Source organism: Solea senegalensis, linkage group LG3 (genome assembly GCF_019176455.1).
Source record: "Solea senegalensis isolate Sse05_10M linkage group LG3, IFAPA_SoseM_1, whole genome shotgun sequence".
Taxonomy (NCBI): Eukaryota; Metazoa; Chordata; class Actinopteri; order Pleuronectiformes; family Soleidae; genus Solea; species Solea senegalensis.
In genome coordinates this window covers 21,242,546-21,264,691 of record NC_058023.1, presented here as the reverse complement: position 1 = coordinate 21,264,691, position 22,146 = coordinate 21,242,546, and the positions used below count along the sequence as shown (strand labels likewise).

General features: G+C 41.3%; 2 protein-coding genes across 2 annotated transcripts; both read right to left on the bottom strand.

The window, feature by feature from the left end:
* Positions 1-100: 100 nt before the first annotated feature.
* On the bottom strand, positions 101-14,453 carry LOC122767076 (extracellular calcium-sensing receptor-like). Its single transcript, XM_044022420.1, has 10 exons — positions 14,434-14,453; positions 6,959-7,095; positions 6,529-6,823; positions 6,278-6,364; positions 5,814-6,083; positions 5,440-5,646; positions 5,089-5,364; positions 4,679-4,906; positions 1,180-1,303; positions 101-1,107 (listed from the first exon to the last, which is right to left on the bottom strand). The coding sequence occupies exons 2-10, from the start codon at positions 7,066-7,068 to the stop codon at positions 197-199; spliced, it is 2,508 nt and encodes an 835-aa protein (XP_043878355.1). The 5' UTR covers positions 7,069-7,095; positions 14,434-14,453; the 3' UTR covers positions 101-196.
* On the bottom strand, positions 13,087-20,468 carry LOC122767057 (extracellular calcium-sensing receptor-like). The gene is made up of 9 exons (XM_044022400.1): positions 19,568-20,468; positions 19,133-19,427; positions 18,904-18,990; positions 18,440-18,709; positions 18,021-18,227; positions 17,660-17,935; positions 17,342-17,569; positions 14,923-15,046; positions 13,087-14,838 (listed from the first exon to the last, which is right to left on the bottom strand). The coding sequence occupies exons 1-9, from the start codon at positions 19,816-19,818 to the stop codon at positions 13,928-13,930; spliced, it is 2,649 nt and encodes an 882-aa protein (XP_043878335.1). The 5' UTR covers positions 19,819-20,468; the 3' UTR covers positions 13,087-13,927.
* Positions 20,469-22,146: the final 1,678 nt, after the last annotated feature.

Genomic DNA, 22,146 nt, shown 5'->3' with positions numbered 1-22,146 from the left:
ATTTCAAAAGTTACCTTTGTTACTTTTAACTGGTTAAAATTACATTAATTAACAAGATTGGAAAAAATAAGCAGTGAGAGAAAAATAAAAGAGAATAATCTAATTATTGTTATTATTATTATTTTAATCAACATATTTACTGTTTGTAAATTCCAAATTACAGAGGATATATAAAGAAACAGCAGTGCTGACAGTTTTACTTTGTGGTGCTTCGACCCATGATGGCTTTCTTTGTGTTTCTTTCTGGTCTCAACAGCATCATGTAACACTTGGGTCCAAACAGCGCCATCAAGAGGCCAAAACTGGAGGCCAGGATGGCAAATACCTCCACTGCATCTGCATATTTGCCTGGAGAGTTAATGTAAGCAGGGACAAAGGCCACCCACACTGCACAGAAGATCAGCATGCTGAAAGTGATGAGTTTGGCCTCATTGAAACTGTCTGGAAGATTCCTTGCTAGAAAAGCTAACAAGAAACTGAGGACAGCCAGTAAACCAATATAACCAAGTAAAACTGCAAAACCAACTGTGGACCCGACTGCACACTCATAAACTATCTTGTCACTGTGATACTGGGTGTTTTTATGAGGCACTGGTGAAGCAGAGACAAGCCAGACAGTGCAGATTGCTGCTTGAATAGAAGTCAGAACCAGAACTGTCCCTCTCTGCTGCACAGCACCAAACCATTTCAAACTGGACTCACCTCCTGGTTTGGAGGCCCTGAACACAGCCAGAACCACCATGGTTTTCACCAGGATACATGAGACACAAAGCACAAAGCTGATGCCAAATGCTGCATGTCTTAGTTGGCAAGTCCATAATCTGGGTCGTCCAATGAAGAGCAATGAACACAAGAAACACAATTTGAGTGACAACAAGAGCAGAAAACTGAGTTCTGAATTGTTGGCACGAACTATAGGTGTGTTGTGATGATGGATGAAGATGCCCAGAACAACAACACAGATAAATGTGCCCAACAGCGAGGTGGTTGTCAAGCAGATACCCAGAGGCTCATGGTAGGAGAGGAACTCTGTTTTCTTAGGAACACAGTGGTCACGCTGGGGGCTGGACCAGAAATCTTCTGGACAACTGGTGCACTCCATGGAGTCTGAGAAAAAAAGTGATGAAAAACATGTTATACAATATCCTTGAACTGCTGTGTTCAGCGGTTTATACTCACCAGTTGTATTGCTGATCATTCCTTCAGAACAAGGGACACAGTCAAAACAACACTCAGGTTTCCCCTTCTTTCTGGCCATACGGGTACCTGGAGGACAGCTCTCACTGCACACTGACCGAGGAGGCTGTGTGCAGAAACATCAGTCAGTTATTGTATCTTCTGATTATTATTATCCCCTCCATACTTTTCCATGTTTAGTCTCCACAGACAAAGTTAATAGTTGCATGTCTGTTCAGCCCTGTGGATGGTGATTCTTGTACATAACTACATGAAGCAGCTGGCCCTTGTGTGGATCATAGTGGGTGAAGCCTGCTTGAGTGTCAATGTGGTGAAAATGCTTGTGGTGAGCATCCGTGATCTCAGTAACAACTGTGTTTTGTCATTGTCATGTCCTGCCACTCTCTTTGGACCTCTAAACAATCCATCCATTTGTTGTGTATGAACTCTCTCCTCCTGTTTTAATTTGTTCTATTCAAGAGATTCAAGATTCAAGATTCTTTATTGTTATTATGCAAGCATAACAAAATTTTCCTGTTGCTATCCGTCTGGCCCTCCTCTGGAGTCATGCGGTGTAAACAGAATCCAGATCAGGTAGACGGCGGCCCACAATCCCCTGTGCAGTTCTCACCACCCGGGCTAAGTCCTTCCTGTTTTGTGACGTGCAGCTGCCGTACCGCACCGTCACACTGAGACACAGGATGCTCTCTATCGTGGCTCTGTAAAAGTTTGTGAGCAGCTGAGGAGAGAGTCCAGTCCGCTTCAGCTTCCTGAGGAAGAAGAGCCTTTGTTGGGCCTTCTTCACCAGGTGCAAAGTGTTCTTACTCCATGAGAGGTCAGAGGAAATGTGGATGCCCAGGAACTTGATGTTTTTCTACGCGCTCCACTACCTCTCCTTGTATGCAGAATGGAGCGTGTTCAGTCTTCCTGGACCTCCTTTGTTTTTGTGGTGTTCAGGATGAGGTTGTTGAAGCACCACTGTGTGATGTGCTGGACCTCTTCTCTGTAGTGTGTCTCATCATTGTTGGATATGAGACCCACCACGGTGGTGTCGTCTGCGAACTTTACAACCATGTTTGTGGGATGGATGGCAGAGCATTCATGTGTGAAGAGAGTGAAAAGGGCTGGGCTGAGCACACAACCCTGTGGCATTCCGGTGTTGAGGATCAGCAGTGCAGAAGTGGACCCCCGTATCCTAACCACCTGGGGCCTGTTGGTGAGGAAGTCGCTGATCTAGGAGCAGAGCGATGGTGCCAAACCCAGATTGTGAAGTTTCAGCGCCAACACGTCCGGGAGAACAGTGTTAAACGCTGAACTAAAGTCCACAAACAGCATCCCGACGTAGGTGTTTGGATGCTGCAGGTGAGTCAGGGTCATGTGAAGTGCTAATGAGACAGCATCCTCCGTAGAGCGGTTCTCCCTGTAGGCGAACTGCAAGCTGTCCAGGCCTGCAGGGATGGCGTCTTTGATGTACTTCAGGAGGATCCGCTCGAAGCACTTCATTATGACTGGGGTCAGGGCGACAAGTCAGGATGGAAGTCATTGAGACAGGTGACAGTGGATTTTTTTGGGCACAGGCACAATGATGGAGGACTTCAGGCAGACAGGGACCGAGGAGAGCTGCAGCGACATGTTGAAAATGTCCAGAAAAACTGCTGCTAGCTGATCCGCACATTAACTCAGTGTCCGACCTGACACCTTATCTGGGCCTGCCACCTTGTTGGTGTTGATCCCTCCTCAGGGTGGACGTCACCTGGTGCAGCTGCAGTGTGAGAGGCTGGTGCTGCACCTCTGGCTGAGGAAGATGTACAGTCCTTCTGCTGCTCGGAGAGTCGAAGCGTACAAAGAAGCTGTTTAAATTGTCAGGCAGAGTGGGGTCGTGGCTGGCCTGCTGCTCACTACGCTTGTAGTCAGTGATGGTCCTGATGCCTTTCCACATGTTGCGGGTGTTGTTGTCGCGGAAGTGTTCCTCGATGCGTTGCCTGTACCAATGTTTTGCCAGCTGGATGCCCTTCTTCAGTTCTTTTCGGGCCCTGCTATAAGCCAGTTTGTCTCCTGCTCTCTAGGCTGCATCCCGGGCTTTTAGCAGGGACCGCACTGTGCCGTCCACCCATGGCTTCTGGTTGGGAAAAACCGTGATTGTTTTTGTGAGTAGAACAGCGTCGGTGCAGAAGTGAATGTAGGACAGCACAGATGACGTGTAATCCTCTAGGTCTGCATCCCTTTTGAATTCCTCCCAGTTCGTCTGTTCAAAGCAGTCCTGTAAGGTTGTAGAGGCCTCCTGAGTCCAAACCTGGATGGTCCTGGTGGTGTGTTTGTTCCTGCAGATCAGAGGTCTGTCGGCAGGAATCAGCTCCACAGAAATATGGTCTGACATGCCAAAGTGAGGTGCTGCTGCAGCCTTGTATGCCCCTTTGATGTTAGAGTACAGTTGATCCAGTGTGTTATTGTCTCTTGTTGGAAACTTAATGAATTTGTGGAATTTGGGGAAGACAGCCTTAGTTCCACATGGTTAAAATCCCCAGCCACTATCACAGCCGCTTCTGGATTTGCGTTCATTTGACCGCTAATGAGGCAGTACAGCTCCTCCAGTGCTAGCTTAGCATTAGCTCGCGGTGGAATGTACATTGCTATGATAACAACAGAGCTGAGTTGTTTACCAGTTTGAACGGTCTGCACTTCACTGCCAGATATTCCAGGTCGGGGGAGCAGAGCGTTGAGATGACGTTCGTAGCTGTACACCAGGAGTCGTGGATGTACAGCGCCAAACCTCCGCCTTTGGACTTGTCTGAAGCTGCAGTCCTGTTGGCTCGGAACAATAAGCGGCCCGCTAGCTCCACCTCCGCGTCGGGGATGTTGTTGTCCAGCCAGGTCTCAGTGAAAATCGCCACACAGCTGTCCATCCGACGTGAGACGATCCTCAGTCGAATTTCGTCCAGTTTGTTCGCGAGTGACCTGACGTTGGCGAGGAGGACACTGGGCAAAGCCGGTCTATGTGGGTTAGCTTGTAGCCTAGCACGCAGTCCGCTCCGCTAAACCTGCTTTTGTTTCCGTAGCCTCCACCGTCTCCTTGGCCACAGAGGCGGGATGGCGAGAGCCTCTATGGTCCGCTGCAGCTCCGGTGGAATAAAGTCCACAGTCTGACCATCTCAAGCTTTTATTTTTTTTTTATTTTTACTTTTACGCATATTAGCTAAATATTTTGTTTTACCCAGAAGATTTATATGTATATTTATATTTAGCATTTATATTTATGTTTAGTTTTTATATTTATATTTATAGGGCCACTTTGCTCCATAAATATTATTCCATTACTCCATTATATTTATATTTATCTACAGCCTGAGCCACTTTGCAAATGGCACCTCATGTGCATTTGCATCAACACATGATGAAGCCGCTGACATGACAAGAACACGAAAGATGTTAGCAGAGTCCAACCTGACATGCCATACAATAGTATGAGTGGGGCAAAAGATAATAATTGAAACTAAGAATTTACCTGTTTGGATTCAAAGTTCCAGAAGATTGTGTCTTCATCCAGTGTGAGTTCTTCACCTTTGAAGGCTGACCTCTTAACCTCACCCACTCTCTGAATTTTACTTCTTCCATCAGGGAGCCACACCCAGTTCATGATGTCATATATTGGTAAGGTATCACCATTTTCATCAAATGATACTTGATCACCAAATGTTGTTGTGAAGTTGACTTTTTCCAAGTAATACACAAGCTTTGGATAATAGAATCAGACACACAATTACAGCCCAGCAGTTGTTTGCCTCAGCTGACCAACTGATTCACACTTTTCTCATACAGCATGTGCGTATTAATTTAAAAGGAATTGGATTAAGAAACGCACACTTCATTCAACTCTTACTTAGTACTTACTTAACTTAAATAAATATCTATCACCTGCCATGGCTCCAGTCTTTGTAAATGAGCACAGGTGTTGTTGCTGAAAGGTCCTCTCCCTGGCTCACACTGCAGCATGTCATCAAGAGCATATGCCAGAGCGTACACAGCCTTATACACATTATACTCTGGCCTGAGGTTTGAAACATCCACCAATTCATTCTCCACATTCTCTATAACTTCCTGTCCAGTGCATAATTCTCCTCCAGTTTCCACCCAACCTGCTGGAGGTGGTGCAAATCTACACTGAAATGTGTGTTCCCAAAACTGATTCACCTGCAGTTAAGTTAATTTTCATATTAATGCCAGTATATTTTTAGCAGAAATCCAAATTCAGAGGGAAACTCTCACCATGCTGTTTCCATCTGTGTTTTTGTGATGTAGGTCAGGACGTATTTGTAACAGGAAGTCCCTGAGTCCTGGTATTTCTCCTCGACGGATGGAGATGCCCAGTGTTCCACCCAGACACGGCATGAAGTGGGGGGTCTGGAGCACATCAGCTAATGTCCAGGCTTCACTGGCAATCCACTGCAGGCCTGTCACATTCTGCCTCACCACCTGTACATTATAACAAGTTTATAAATTCAAACGTTCATACCAGTAAAGTTAAAAAAAAGTAAAGTTATATGGGCAAATTTGAATTTGTTTATAGCTCAAACATTAGTTATGACATTTGATTTTTAAAGGATAAAGGGTTTTTACAACATATCTCTTTCAGGACTGACCTCTTTCATGAGATTAATCGTGCGACTCTTATTTGCAAACACAATCACCACTCGAGCTGTAGATTTCCTCATCACATCCACTATTCTCCTTAGTTCAGCAGGGTCATCACCCCAGGGCAAAATCTCTGTGTAAGCCAGACAACCTCCACCAGCTGGACCCAGATCAGATTGAAAGGATCGGGAAGCGTGGACTCCATAATCATCATCACTGATGATCAGACCTGCCCAAGTCCAACCAAAGTGTTTTAAAATCTGAATCATAGCATTCACCTATGTGGACACAGAGCAGAGGGATTAGTGCACAGGCTGGAATAATGTTTTACTAGAAATACTACCAAACAGGTTCATCAAAGACTCATTTTTAATCACTGTCTTTAAGTGTTGTATATCTGACAGCACACAACTCTGTAAATGAGACATGATTGAGTCATTTTTCAGAGGGGTTAGGAGGGGTGGATTTTCACCTGAAAAGCATCACTCGGGATCGTCCTAAAGAAAGATGGAAACTTTTGCCGATCACTCAGGCAGGAACATGTGGAAAAATAACTCACCTGCAAAAAATAATATCGCATTTAGTAATAACAGTCATCGTCTGCTGGCTCAAAAAGCTTTCCAATGTTAAATGTTAAATGTTTCCATCTTAATTTAGATTTGTTTAGACATTAAATGGAAATTATTTTAAACAATGATTGACTTGACTGGCAGATAAACTTACCATTGGCACTCTGTACAAACCTAACAATGATGATATGGCAATAGAACGTGTGGAGGAAGAATCACCCACAATCCCTAGTACTGGAGGAGTTCCTACACAGTTCTCCTCTAATGTAACTTCTTCTTCTTGACCACTGACTAAGGACAGTGATGCACGGAATGCAATTCCTAGTTTGATGCAGTTATCATACAGACTGTATCCCAGAGTCACATTAGGCAGCAGGTTGGAGTTTCTGTTGATCTCATCAATAGCAAAGGCCATGGTCTGAGCCTGTCTGAATCCTGTGATATCAAAACTAACAGAAAATTAAGTGTTTATTTTTTGGGGGGAAAAAGAAAAAGACAAAACAAATAATGATTTTATAAAAAAAAAAAAAAGTATTAGCGTAACAACAACAGCTTCTAAAATGTCCCGTTTCCTTGTCAGTTACCTGTAACAGGTGGGCAGCTGTGGCTCTGAGGTAAAAGTCAGGTCAGGATGAGCAGAAAATAAGTTGATTGCAAAAAGTCCACCTAGAATCACATCTCCAGTTTTGTGCATTCCATTTAGATTAAACTGTCCCTGTAACTGACAAGAGGAGGAATAAAGAGAGAAGGACACTGCACAGGAAAAGCAAGAAAGCATGAGCAAGAGCAAGTTGTTGTCTACAAAATCCCTCATGACTTTAATCTTGTTCGTCGGAGTACAGAGTTATTTACATCCCTCTAAATCAGCCATTTTATTGACTTATGACAATGTTTATTCTTGCACATCACCTATCAGGGCAGAATAACTAGCAGTTGGGGCAGGTCCTCAGCAACGTCATGTGTCATTTACATATACTGTAGTTCCCAGGGGTTTTTCTAGGAAAATTTAGCAAGAGGGAGTTCAGCACGGCGATTGACAGGAGCGACAGAGTGGGGGGTTGGTGCGGAGCTTTTGAAAATTTGAGGTAAAAATGTGGCATTCAGAGGTTTTGTGACCATTATGTGTATATTACTCATGAAGCAAGGGCAAGTAACTCAAAATGGGCAAGTTACCACAGACGCAGAACATTAGAGAACTCTGTATTACAGAAAACATGTACTTTGGGAAGCAGCTGGGGGAACACATGAACAAGAAACATCTTTATTGGCAACAACAATATAACTAGGGATGCAGCCAAGTTTCCTTGTAGCAAGTTTCCTTTTTACATTAAGTTAAGGTTCTATTCTTGCTCACCTCAATAAGGCTCAAGGTGACGGTCGTCGTTTTCCACAGACGCCATGATGATGTATCAACTAATTTGTTTTCGATTGATTTTTTATGTTATTAACAAATCCACTGGACCTCATTAAGGAAAGATACAAGCCTATTTTAATTTGTGGGCAATCATTTTTGCAGGTATCATTTATCTCATTGGGATAGCATGGCTAAATAATGATGAAAAATAATCTTAAAAGTTACCTTTGTTACTATTAACTTGTTAAAATTACATTAATTAACAAGATTGGAAAAATAAAACATGTAAAATGACATGTAAATGACATGTAATGTAATGTAAAACAGAATTATCTAATTATTATTATTTATTTATTTTTTAATGAACATGTTTACTGTTTGTAAATTCCAAATTACAGAGGATATATAAAGAAACAGCAGTGCTGATAGTTTTACTTTGTGGTGCTTCGTCCCATGATCGCTTTCTTTGTGTTTCTCTCTGGTTTCAACAGCATCATGTAACACTTGGGTCCAAACAGTGCCACCAAGAGGCCAAAACTGGAGGCCAGGATGGCAAATACCTCCACTGCATCTGCATATTTGCCTGGAGAGTTAATGTAAGCAGGGACAAAGGCCACCCACACTGCACAGAAGATCAGCATGCTGAAAGTGATGAGCTTGGCCTCATTGAAACTGTCTGGAAGATTCCTTGCGAGAAAAGCTAACAAAAAACTGAGGACAGCCAGTAAACCAATATAACCAAGTAAAACTGCAAAACCAACTGTGGACCCGACTGCGCACTCATAAACTATCTTGTCACTGTGATACTGGGTGTTTTTATGAGGCACTGGTGAAGCAGAGACAAGCCAGACAGTGCAGATTGCTGCTTGAATAGAAGTCAGAACCAGAACTGTCCCTCTCTGCTGCACAGCACCAAACCACTTCAGACTGGACTCACCACCTGGTTTAGAGGTCCTGAACACAGCCAGAACCACCATGGTTTTCACCAGGATACATGAGACACAAAGCACAAAGCTGATGCCAAATGCTGCATGTCTTAGTTGACAAGTCCATAATCTGGGTCGTCCAATGAAGAGCAATGAACACAAGAAACACAATTTGAGTGACACCAAGAGAAGAAAACTGAGTTCTGAATTGTTTGCACGAACTATAGGTGTGCTGTGATGATGGATGAAGATGCCCAGAACAACAACACAGATAAATGTGCCCAACAATGAAATGGTTGTCAAGCAGATACCCAGAGGCTCATGGTAGGAGAGGAACTCTGTTTTCTTAGGAACACAGTGGTCACGCTGGGGGCTGGACCAGAAATCTTCTGGACAACTGGTGCACTCCATGGAGTCTGAGAAAAAAAAGTGATGAAAAACATGTTTATACAACATCTTTGAACTGCTGTGTTCAGCGGTTTACACTCACCAGTTGTGTTGCTGATCTTTCCCTCAGAACAAGGGACACAGTCAAAACAACACTCAGGTTCCCCCTTCTTTCTGGCCATGCGGGTACCTGAAGGACAGCTCTCACTGCACACTGACCGAGGAGGCTGTGTGCAGAAACATCAGTCAGTTATTGTATCTTCTGATTATTATTATCCCCTCCATACTTTTCCATGTTTCGTCTCCACAGACAAAGTTAATAGGGATTTTCTGTTGCATATCTGTTCAGCCCTGTGGATGGTGATACTTGTACATAACTACATGAAGCAGCTGGCCTTTGTGTGGATCATAGTGGGTAAAGCCTGCTTGAGTGTCAATGTGGTGAAAATGCTTGTGGTGAGCATCCGTCATCTCAGTAACTACTGTGTTTTGTCATTGTCATGCCCTGCCACTCTCTTTGGGCCTCTAAACAATCCCTCTGTTGTGCATGAACTCTTTCCTTCTATTTTAATTTGTTCTATAAACACAGTCTGACCATCTCAAGCTTTTATTTCTTTTATTTTTATTTGTACGCATATTACCTTAATATTTAGTTTCACCCAGAATATTTATATGTATATTTATATTTAGCATTTATATTTATGTTTAGTTTTTGTATTTATCAGTATAAAAAGTTATATTTCGATTTAATACTTAACATTTAATAAAGTTAACATTGGTGTAAATGTGGTAAAAGTTAACTTTTAAAGAAATCACAACACTTTTTTAAACATTGTTTGGAGTAAAATGTGGCAAAATGTTGATGTCATCTTCAGCCTGAGCCACTTTGCAAATGGCACCTCATATTCATTTGCATCAACACATGATGAAGCCGCTGACATGACAAGAACACGAAAGATGTTAGCAGAGTCCAACCTGACATTCCATACAATAGTATGAGTGGGGCAAAAGATTATAATGGAAACTAAGAATTTACCTGTTTGGATTCAAAGTTCCAGAAGATTTTGTCTTCATCCAGTGTGAGTTTTTCACCTTTGAAGGCTGACCTCTTAACCTCACCGACTCTCCGAATTTTACTTCTTCCATCAGGGAGCCACACCCAGTTCATGATGTCATATATTGGTAAGGAATCACCATTTTCATCAAATGATACTTGATCACCAAATGCTGTTGTGAAGTTGACTTTTTCCAAGTAATACACAAGCTTTGGATAATAGAATCAGACACACAATTACAGCCCAGCAGTTGTTTGCCTCAGCTGACTTAGTACTTACTTAACTTAAATATCTATCACCTGCCATGGCTCCAGGCTTTGTAAATGAGCACAGGTGTTGTTGCTGAAAGGTCCTCTCCCTGGCTCACACTGCAGCATGTCATCAAGAGCATATGCCAGAGCGTACACAGCCTTATATACATTATACTCTGGCCTGAGGTTTGAAACATCCACCAATTCATTCTCCACATTCTCTATAACTTCCTGTCCAGTGCATAATTCTCCTCCAGCTTCCACCCAACCTGCTGGAGGTGGTGCAAATCTACACTGAAATGTGTGTTCCCAAAACTGATTCACCTGCATTTAAGTTTTAAGTAAATTTTTGAATGAATGCCAGTATATTATTTTCAGAAATTCAAAGTCAGAAGTTAACGCTCACCATGCTGTTTCCATCCGTGTTGTTGTGATGTAGGTCAGGACGGATTTGTAACAGGAAGTCTCTGAGTCCTGGTATTTCTCCTCGACGGATGGCAATGCCTAATGTTCCACCCAGATACGGCATGAGGTGTGGAGTCTGGAGCACATCAGCTAATGTCCAGGCTTCGCTGGCCATCCACTGCAGGCCTGTCACATTCTGCCTCACCACCTGTACATTGCATTATAATAAGTCTATAAAATCAGCTTTAACAACTTGCAGGTGAAACATTTTTCAGAGGCTAAATATTTTTTTATTTCTTTAAAATATATTTTCCATGACTGACCTCTTTCATGAGATTAACTGTTCATACCAGTGAAGTAAAAAAAAAAAGAAGTTTCCACAGTTGACAAACCTGTGTTGTATTACAGGCAAATTTTAATTTGTCCTGGTAAAAAAACCTCCTAACAGCAACTTCAACTATTTATAGCTCAAACATTAGTTATGACATTTGATTTTTAAAGGATAAAGGGTTTTTAATACATATGTCTTTCAGGACTGACCTCTTTCATGAGGTTAATCACGCGACTCTTATTCGCAAACACAATCACCACTCGAGCTGTAGATTTCCTCATCACATCCACTATTCTCCTTAATTCAGCAGGGTCGTCACCCAAGGGCAAAATCTCCATGTAAGCCAGACAACTTCCACCAGCTGGACCCAGATCAGAGTGAAAGGATCGGGCAGCGTGGACTCCATAATCATCCTCACTGATGATCAGACCTACCCAAGTCCAACCAAAGTGTTTTAGAATATGAATAATAGCATTCACCTGTGTGGACACAGAGCAGAGGGATTAGTACACAGGCTGGAATCATCGTTTACTAGAAATACTGCTAAACAGGTTCATCAAAGACTCATTTTTATTCACTGTCTTCAAGTGTTGTATATCTGACACCACACAATTCTGTAAATGAGACATGATTGAGTCATTTTTCAGAGGGGTTAGGAGGGGTGGACTTTCACCTGAAAAGCATCACTCGGGATCGTCCTAAAGAAAGATGGAAACTTTTGTCGATCACTCAGGCAGGAACATGTGGACAAATAACTCACCTGCAAAAAATAATGTCACATATACTAAAAAACAGTCATCGTCTACTGGCTCAAAAAGCTTTCCAATGTTAAATATGAAATGTTTCCATCTTAATTTATATTTGTTTAGACATTAAATGGAAATAATAATTTACTTGACTGGCAGATGAACTTACCAGAGGCACTCTGTACAAACCTAACAATGATGATATGGCAATAGAACGTGTGGAGGAAGAATCACCCACAATCCCTAGTACTGGAGGAGTTCCTACACAGTTCTCCTCTAATGTAACTTCTTCTTCTTGACCACTGACTAAGGACAGTGATGCACGGAATCCAATTCCTAGTTGGCCGCAGTTATCATACAGACTGTATCCCAGAGTCACATTAGGCAGCAGGTTGGAGTTTCTGTTGATCTCATCAATAGCAAAGGCCATGGTCTGAGCCTGTCTGAATCCTGTGATATCAAAACTAACAGAAAAATTTGTTTATTTTTTGGGGGGAAAAAAGAAAAAGACAAAATAAAAAATTATTTTATAAAAAAAGCTGAGATATGTCATAGTGATTAGCTAATCAACAACAGCTTCTAAAATGTTCCGTTTCCTTGTCAGTTACCTGTAACAGGTGGGCAGCTGTGGCTCTGAGGTAAAAGTCAGGTCCGGATGAGCAGAAAATAAGTTGATTGCAAAAAGTCCACCTAGAATCACATCTCCAGTGTTGTGCATTCCATTTAGATGAAACTGTCCCTGTAACTGACAAGAGGAGGAATAAAGAGAGAAGGACACTGCACAGGAAAAGCAAGAAAGCATGAGCAATAGCAAGTTATTGTCTACAAAATCTCTCATGACTTTAATCTTGTTCGTCGGAGTACAGAGTTATTTACATCCCTCTAAATCAGCCATTTTATTGATTTATGACAATGTTTATTCTTGCACATCACCTATCAGGGCAGAATAACTAGCAGTTGGGGCAGGTCCTCAGCAACGTCATGTGTCATTTACATATACTGTAGTTCCCAGGGGTTTTTCTAGGAAAATTTAGCAAGGGGGAGTTCAGCACGGCGATTGACAGGAGCGACAGAGTGGGGGGTTGGTGCGGAGCTTTTGAAAATTTGAGGTAAAAATGTGGCATTCAGAGGTTTTGTGACCATTATGTGTATATTACTCATGAAGCAAGGGCAAGTAACTCAAAATGGGCAAGTTACCACAGACGCAGAACATTAGAGAACTCTGTATTACAGAAAACATGTACTTTGGGAAGCAGCTGGGGGAACACATGAACAAGAAACATCTTTATTGGCAACAACAATATAACTAGGGATGCAGCCAAGTTTCCTTGTAGCAAGTTTCCTTTTTACATTAATGTAAAATGGAAACATCTTACATCATCATGGCATCTGTGGAAAACGACGACCGTCGCCTTGAGCCTTATTGAGGTGAGCAGGATCTCTCGAGATCACAAGCCTCTCCACCATGACAAGGTTGCAGTCCATGGGGTGGATGTGAAGCCTTTCTGCACCACAAATTTCTCCTTGGGGACAATAAAGTTAACCTAAACATGAACTTACAATGCATATATGGTTGGCTGTGAAGAAGTGAATTAACAAAAATCCAACATATACACTACAACCTCCACATCAGGGTGCAGCCTATCATCATTTCCTGAAGCATGTGAGGGTTAGGGTGGTAGCATCTATTGAGCCTGTTGATATGTCTGTCCTGTCTGAGGACAGAGTCAGCACACAGCTAATGTGATTAACTGCAGCAAGCCAAGTCTTTGGGCCTATGTTGGGAAGTTGGTAATGTTCCACTGGACCTCATTAAGGAAATACAAGCCTATTTTAATTTGTGGGCAATCATTTTTGCAGGTATCATTGATCTCATTGGGATAGCACGGCTAAATAATGATGAAAAATAATCTTAAAAGTTACCTTTGTAACTATTAACTTGTTAAAATTACATTAATTAACAAGATTGAAGATTGAGAGAAAAATAAAACAGAATTATCTAATTATTATTATTTATTAATTTTTTTAATTAACATGTTTACTGTTTGTAAATTCCAAATTACAGAGGATATATAAAGAAACAGCAGTGCTGAGAGTTTTACTTTGTCGTGCTTCGACCCATGATCGCTTTCTTTGTGTTTCTTTCCGGTCTCAACAGCATCATGTAACACTTGGGTCCAAACAGCGCCACCAAGAGGCCAAAACTGGAGGCCAGGATGGCAAATACCTCCACTGCATCTGCATATTTGCCTGGAGAGTTAATGTAAGCAGGGACAAAGGCCACCCACACTGCACAGAAGATCAGCATGCTGAAAGTGATGAGTTTGGCCTCATTGAAACTGTCTGGAAGATTCCTTGCTAGAAAAGCTAACAAGAAACTGAGGACAGCCAGTAAACCAATATAACCAAGTAAAACTGCAAAACCAACTGTGGACCCAACTACACACTCATAAACTATCTTGTCACTGTGATACTGGGTGTTTTTATGAGGCACTGGTGAAGCAGTGACAAGCCAGACAGTGCAGATTGCTGCTTGAACAGAAGTCAGAACCAGAACTGTCCCTCTCTGCTGTACAGCACCAAACCACTTAAGACTGGACTCACCTCCTGGTTTGGAGGCCCTGAACACAGCCAGAACCACCATGGTTTTCACCAGGATACATGAGACACAAAGCACAAAGCTGATGCCAAATGCTGCATGTCTTAGTTGGCAAGTCCATAATCTGGGTCGTCCAATGAAGAGCAATGAACACAAGAAACACAATTTGAGTGACAACAAGAGCAGAAAACTGAGTTCTGAATTGTTGGCACGAACTATAGGTGTGCTGTGATGATGGATGAAGATGCCCAGAACAACAACACAGATACATGTGCCCAACAGTGAGGTGGTTGTCAAGCAGATACCCAGAGGCTCATGGTAGGAGAGGAACTCTGTTTTCTTAGGAACACAATGGTCACGCTGGGGGCTGGACCAGAAATCTTCTGGACAACTGGTGCACTCCATGGAGTCTGAGAAAAGAGGGAAAGTGATGAGATACATGTTTATAACATCTCCGATCTGCTGAACTGTGGTGTTTAAAACTTTACACTCACCAGTTGTATTGCTGATCTTTCCCTCAGAACAAGGGACACAATCAAAACAACACTCAGGTTCTCCTTTCTTTCTGGCCATGCGGGTACCTGGAGGACAGCTCTCACTGCACACTGACCGAGGAGGCTGTGTGGAGAAACATCAGTCAGTTATTGTATGTTATGATGGCCCCTCTATACTTTTGCATATTCCGTGTCGGCAGAAAAAGTTGCTATGGATTATCTGTTGCATTTCTGTTCAGCCCTGTGGATGGTGATACTTGTACATAACTACATGAAGCTGCTGGACATTGTGTGGATTATAGTGGGTCAAGCCTGCCTGGAAACCCCTCACAAAGCAATGAGTTTCAACGTGGTGAGAATGCTTGTGTTGAGCATGCAGAGCCTGCCCCTCCACTGGAGAAAGATAAAGCACACTGGTACTGACCATAATTTGGTACATATTATCCCCGTAAACCTGATCAACTGAGAGTGGTGCTCGAGTCAAATATCACTCAGTGGCCTCAAATTAAGACTCCTCATTTCAGAAATAAGTCTGTCGCATTTGATGCAAAATGTTTTGCTTTGTGCAACCACAGAGACTACCTCAGATTTCTATGGTATGAAGATAATAACCTTAACAAGGATGTTAGAGACTATACGATGACTGTTCATGTCTTTTGCAACAGTGCAGTGATCCAAATCTGAGAGGAAAAGAGTTTGGCTCTGATGGGTAGCATTTTGTGCTTGGACGTTTATGTCCATGATGCACTTGCATTCATGAGGTGCCTTTTGTAAAGTGGCTCGGGCTGAAAATAACATCAACATTTTGCCACACATAGCTCCAAACAATGTTTAAAAAAGTGTATTTGTTAATAAAAGAAAATATAGTTAAATCATAAAAATACCACATTTGAATCTAAATGTTAAATATGGATATACATATAAATGTTAAACGTTAAATCTATATCTTCTGGGTAAAACTAAATATTATGGTAATATGCAAATTCATACGGTTGGTAAATGGAAGAACCAAAATAAAAGCTTGAGGTCAAACTGTGTTTATAGAATCAAATAACTATAAGCATAGACTGAGAAATAATAACTTTAATCATAAAGTTAATCACGTCATAAAAACTGCCTAACATTACAAAAAAACATTTTAAAGAAATTTTCTAGACATGTTCTGTTTTGGCCTCATTTTGACCAGTACGATCCACCCAGTCCCATCCTACGCTGATCTATGCTGCACACCTGAACACCAAGTGTCCGCATACATGGAGCTGTTCATGTCCGACCGAATTATGCATTTTTCACATCAAATGATCTTAAACCCGAGTTCTGTGGCACAGAAAGAGATTTATTTCCTCTTTCGACTTGAGTGACAGCAAGCGCAAAATAACTGTAGTATTTCCAGTGGCAGCTTAGAGCTGCCGTGGCACCTGCCACTGTATTTTGTACAGATGCTTATGTCTGGTTATTAGGTACAATAGCCAAAGTCAAACACACATGGACACACATGAAAATCTGAAAATAATAATTTGAAGAAGATGTGGCCATTTGAATGTAGGCACACTTCAAACTGCTTTAGGGAGAATTTTAGTCTCAAAGATTTACACCTTCTGGGAGCCAAGAGACTGTATCATCATTTACATAGCCCAACCCCCTCCTGGTCTAAGTGACATCTGATATCCGTTAGCCTACATGACATAAACTATTGTAGTAGCCTGAACAATGGTTATCAATAGCAGGTCTAGGGACACCAAGAGGTTCTGTGAAGAGGTCCCAGGGGGTTCCCAGAGAAAAATAAAATGAAATATGAATATAAATTTCATAAAATGAAAAATGAATCTGATCGAACATAAGTTTGGATGTGCGTATCGTTTGCATTTCAAAATGACAATACTGAGCTAGCTAATAACAAATGTACCCACATAACGTTCTGAAACGTGGATTATTAATAGACAGTGTCCAGCATGAAAAAACCTGTATGTGACTTAGAATGAACAAAATGTAGTGGAATGCGTCATTAATGAAAACTCACTAAGTAAGAAGATTAAGGTTAATAAAAGGTCCGGGTGCGGTGCTTTCTTTTCATCGCAGGCGCCATGTCGTCATCTCAGAAGTAACTACTGTGTTTTGTCATTCTCATGTCCTGCCTGTCCATGTCCATTTAAATTAAGCATTTAGCATTTATACTTATCATTTAGATTAAAATGGAATATTTCGATTTAATATTTAACATTTAGGTGTAACATTTAATATATTTACAAGTTAACATTGGTGTAAATGTGGTAAAAGTTAACATTTAAAAAATCACAACATTGTTTAGAGCTAATATGCATTTGCATCAACACATAATGAAGCCACTGATAGTCCAACCTGACATGCCATACAATAGTATGAGTGGGGCAAAAGACAATAATGGAAACTAAGAATTTACCTGTTTGGATTCAAAGTTCCAGAAGATTTTGTCTTCATCCAGTGTGAGTTCTTCACCTTTGAAGGCTGACCTCTTAACCTCACCCACTCTCTGAATTTTAGGTCTTCCATCAGGGAGCCACACCCAGTTTATGATGTCATATATTGGTAAGGAATCACCATTTTCATCAAATGACACTTGATCACCAAATGTTGTGGTGAAGTTGACTTTTTCCAAGTAATGCACATGCTTTGGATAATAGAATCAGACACACAATTACAGCCCAGCAGTTGTTTGCCTCAGCTAACTTAGTTCTTACTTAACTTAAATATCTATCACCTGCCATGGCTCCAGTCTTTGTAAATGAGCACAGGTGTTGTTGCTGAAAGGTCCTCTCCCTGGCTCACACTGCAGCATGTCATCAAGAGCATACACCAGAGCGTACACAGCCTTATACACATTATACTCTGGCCTGAGGTTTGAAACATCCACCAATTCATTCTCCACATTCTCTATAACTTCCTGTCCAGTGCATAATTCTCCTCCAGCTTCCACCCAACCTGCTGGAGGTGGTGCAAATCTACACTGAAATGTGTGTTCCCAAAACTGATTCACCTGGAACATATTGATTTTGTGTAAAAAGTTTGTATAAAGACAAAATATAATACTCACAAATAACCAGTCAATGGCAAAACCTCACCATGCTGTTTCCATCTGTGTTGTTGTGATGTAGGTCAGGATGTATTTGTAACAGAAAGTCCCTGAGTCCTGGTATTTCTCCTCGACGAATGGAGATGCCCAGTGTTCCACCCAGGTACGGCATGAAGTATGGGGTCTGGAGCACATCAGCTAATGTCCAGGCTTCACTGGCAATCCACTGCAGGCCTGTCACATTCTGCCTCACCAGCTGTACATTATAAAAAGTTTATAAATTCACACTTATACCAGGAGTAGTAAGTAAAATCAAGTTTTCACAGTTGCACATACACAAATGTATGTTGTATTACAGGCAAATTTGAATTTGTCCTCCTAAAAACAAATTCAACTATTTATAGCTCAAACAATAGTTTTGACATTTGCGAAAAGGTTTTTACAACATATCTCTCTTTCAGGACTGACCTCTTTCATGAGGTTAATCATGTGACTCTCATGTGCAAACACAATCACCACTCGAGCTGTAGATTTCCTCATCACATCCACTATTCTCCTTAGTTCAGCAGGGTCGTCACCCCAGGGCAAAATCTCTGTGTAAGCCAGACAACCTCCACCAGCTGGACCCAGATCAGAGTGAAAGGATCGGGCAGCGTGGAATCCATAATCATCATCACTGATGATCAGACCTGCCCAAGTCCAACCAAAGCGTTTTAAAATCTGAATCATAGCATTCACCTATGTGGACACAGAGAAGAGGGATTAGTGCACAGGTTGGAATCATCTCTAACTAGAAATCCTGCTGAACAGGTTCATCAAAGTCTCATGTTTAATCACAGTCTTTAAGTGTTGTATATCTGACACCACACAACTTTGTAAATGAGACATGATTGAGTAATTTTTCAGAGGGGTTATGAGGGGTGGATTGTCACCTGAAAAGCATCACTCGGGATCGTCCTAAAGAAAGATGGAAACTTTTGTCGATCACTCAGGCAGGAACATGTTGAAAAATAACTCACCTGCAAGAAATAATATTGCTTTTACTGAAAACAGTCATCGTCTGCCAACTCAAAAAGCTTTTCCATCTTAATTTATATTTATTTAGACACTAAATGGAAATAATTTTAAACAATGATTGACTTGACTGGCAGATAAACTTACCATTGACACTCTGTACAAACCTAACAATGATGATATGGCAATAGAACGTGTGGAGGAAGAATCACCCACAATCCCTAGGACTGGAGGAGTTCCTAAACAGTTCTCCTCTAATGTAACTTGCTTCTCTTGACCACTGACTAAGGACAGTGCTGCACGGAATCCAATTCCTAGTTGGCCGCAGTTATCATACAGACTGTATCCCAGAGTCACATTAGGCAGCAGGTTGGAGTTTCTGTTGATCTCATCAATAGCAAAGGCCATGGTCTGAGCCTGTCTGAATCCTATAATATCAAAACTAACAGAAAATAAGTGTTTATTTTTGGGGGGAAAAAAAGAAAAAGGCAAAATAAAAAATTATTATAAAAAAAGTAAATATGTCATACTGATTAGATAAACAACAGCTTCTAAAATGTTCTGTTTCCTTGTCAGAGTTACCTGTAACAGGTGGGCAGCTGTGGCTCTGAGGTAAAAGCCAGGTCAGGATCAGTAGAAAATAAGTTGACTGCAAAAAGTCCACCTAGAATCACATCTCCAGTTTTGTGCATCCCATTTAGATTAAACTGTCCCTGTAACTGACAAGAGGAGGAATAAAGAGAGGAGGACACAGCACAGGGAAAACAGGAGAACAACATTAATGAGAGGAGACTGGTGTCTAAAAATATCCTCATGACTTTGCCCTGGTTCATCCCTGTCTAAGTTCAGGCTCATCACAATATCACCACATTTTATCTCTTTGCAGTGTTGTTTATGTTTGCATACCGCCTATCAGGAAGAAGCTGTAGGGCTGGGCCTGAATCATGTTTCTAACTAAGTTATTTATGTATTTCTTGAAACACACAATAGGGGATCTCTCAATCAAAGCAGTACAACATTAGCAAGAGCAATTTGTTATCAGAAAATACCCTCATGACTTTGCTCTGATTTATCCTGTTACTGTAGTACTGTAATGATATATGCCTGTCTGAGCATTCCTATAGTTTAGTGAATATAGTGAATTGACTGTTTGGCTGGGCAATACTTAGATGTTGGAACAATGTTAGATCATTAAGTCATTCTGCAGTCAACCTTTCACGGTTCAAGGAATCTAAATTGTTGCACTTTGTTGTATAACAACAGCAACAACATACATTTAAAACATATTAATAACATAAATACAATACCAAATACATTTATAGTGAGTCATTTAAAAGGCAGTGGAGGCTTTTTGTTTTTTGTGATCAGATGGAAATGACAAACTCTATTGCACAAGGCTTGGTATACAGTACACAGGGCTCTAGTTATTCTAGTTTAGTAAATTCAAATTGTTTCTCTCTCTAATTTTCTACCACTTTATCCCCCAGCTGACATAGGGCAAAAGGTGGGGTACACCGTGGACAGGTCACCAGTCCATCACAAGCTAAAATTATTTCTCATTTTCCTATGCATGAATTTGAAACATACTGTATACTGCAGATTTAACTCAATTATTAATCGGGTAAGGTAACACATTTTGCTTCCCATCCTGTTTTGGATGTGTAATGTGATTTTCTGTCAGAATCAGAAAGGACAGGCCAGTCAACAGGCTCTCTAGATGGTGCCTTCATGGTCTCACATACTTCAGGAAAGGATAACCTGCAGCCTGATGTGGAGACTGTAGTAGATTAGCAGTGTGTCTTGGGTTTGACGTAAATTCACTGATGGACAGCGTGAAATGCATTGTAAGTTTGATTTTAATATTTTTTTAAGGATACACCTGAAGCACAAATTATATTTAAAAAATAATAATAATAATAATAATCAAAATAATAATAAAAAAAAGTTAAAAGTTAACTTCCTCCCAGCAGCCCCCGGTACTGGGGGTGAAAAAACTCACTGCGACTGACACTTATCAAAGGCACGTTTACCTGATCAATATTGACATGCTGCATACCTACAGAAAGCTCATAAACCATTCTTATCTTCACCAAACACAGACTAAACGCCAAGTAATCTAACCAACACGAGCCAAAAACACCACAACAGTGTTGTCATGTTGAAAAAAAACCAACATGTCTGTTTGATAGTAGAGACTTCACAGATTACAATGGTACCATTTATATCACTCCACGACCAAAACTCACGGATCCAGCCGCAAAGTAAGAGCAAAACAACAACTCACTTTCAAGAAAAAACAACCAGAAATGTTGTCTTACCTTTGTTGTTGAGCAAAACAAGCTGTTTTCACCAGAACAAAACCACTTCTGACGAAGAACTAGACTTCCCAGCATGCTTTGGGGCCTCTTGGGGCCTGCTTTGGTCCGATTGGTCATTTCAGACGGCCATTAGCTTGTTATGATTGGAGAAGGGCGAATGTCCGTCAAACTATGTCATACGCATTTGCGTCCTTCTGATGAACGAAAGGAGGGAGCGACATTCATTCGGAGACCACAGCTTGATCCGATTGGCTTTAATGATTAAAACGAGCTGTCAATCACCCATATTGGCCAATCACAGCCAGAGCTATGGCCCTGAACATGCTGAGGCTCAGAGTTGTCTCTGACGCTCCAGAGAAATGTGGAGTTATAGTGTTATCCACTATCCCTTACATGATAATGGAGATCTGTAAGTGTAGACAAATCTTTAAAAGCGCTGGCAGAAAAGTCTAAATATTTTGCTCCAAGAGCTGGAAATTCAGACAAGTCATCAGTAGTGTTGCATGGAACAAAAGTGGACAAAACTGAAAAGTGGCATGAGAGCTTCTGCCGACCGTCCTAGGTTTGTTGAAAAAGACTGAACAAAGCAGTAGCTGTGTTTATTTGTCTTGATCAGAAATTAAATCATTTTAAGTTCCACATTCTAAGATTTTATTCCATTACTTTTGATGATGTTTTAGTTTTTTTCCGCCGTTGTATCGTTTCAGTATCGGTATCGAGATATTTTAGTCGGGTATCGTACTGATGTCATAATTTTGGTATTGTGACGACACTAGTTATCAGTAGCCCCATTCACACTTCCGTTTGCATGCGGGGATCCTGTGCCAATTCTCCGCATCCTCC

Excerpts from the sequence above, each read along its gene's own strand:
- LOC122767057 (XM_044022400.1), bottom strand. The coding sequence starts at position 19,818 with ATGAACCAGGGCAAAGTCATGAGGATATTTTTAGACACCAGTCTCCTC. Across the intron at positions 19,428-19,567 it reads CAGCTGCCCACCTGTTACAG|TTTTGATATTATAGGATTCA; the intron begins GTAACTCTGACA and ends ATTTTCTGTTAG. Across the intron at positions 15,047-17,341 it reads GGAACTTTGAATCCAAACAG|CCTCCTCGGTCAGTGTGCAG; the intron begins GTAAATTCTTAG and ends TTCTCCACACAG.
- LOC122767076 (XM_044022420.1), bottom strand. The coding sequence starts at position 7,068 with ATGCACAAAACTGGAGATGTGATTCTAGGTGGACTTTTTGCAATCAAC. Across the intron at positions 6,084-6,277 it reads TCCCGAGTGATGCTTTTCAG|GTGAATGCTATGATTCAGAT; the intron begins GTGAAAATCCAC and ends GTGTCCACATAG. Across the intron at positions 5,365-5,439 it reads ACACAGATGGAAACAGCATG|GTGAATCAGTTTTGGGAACA; the intron begins GTGAGAGTTTCC and ends ACTTAACTGCAG.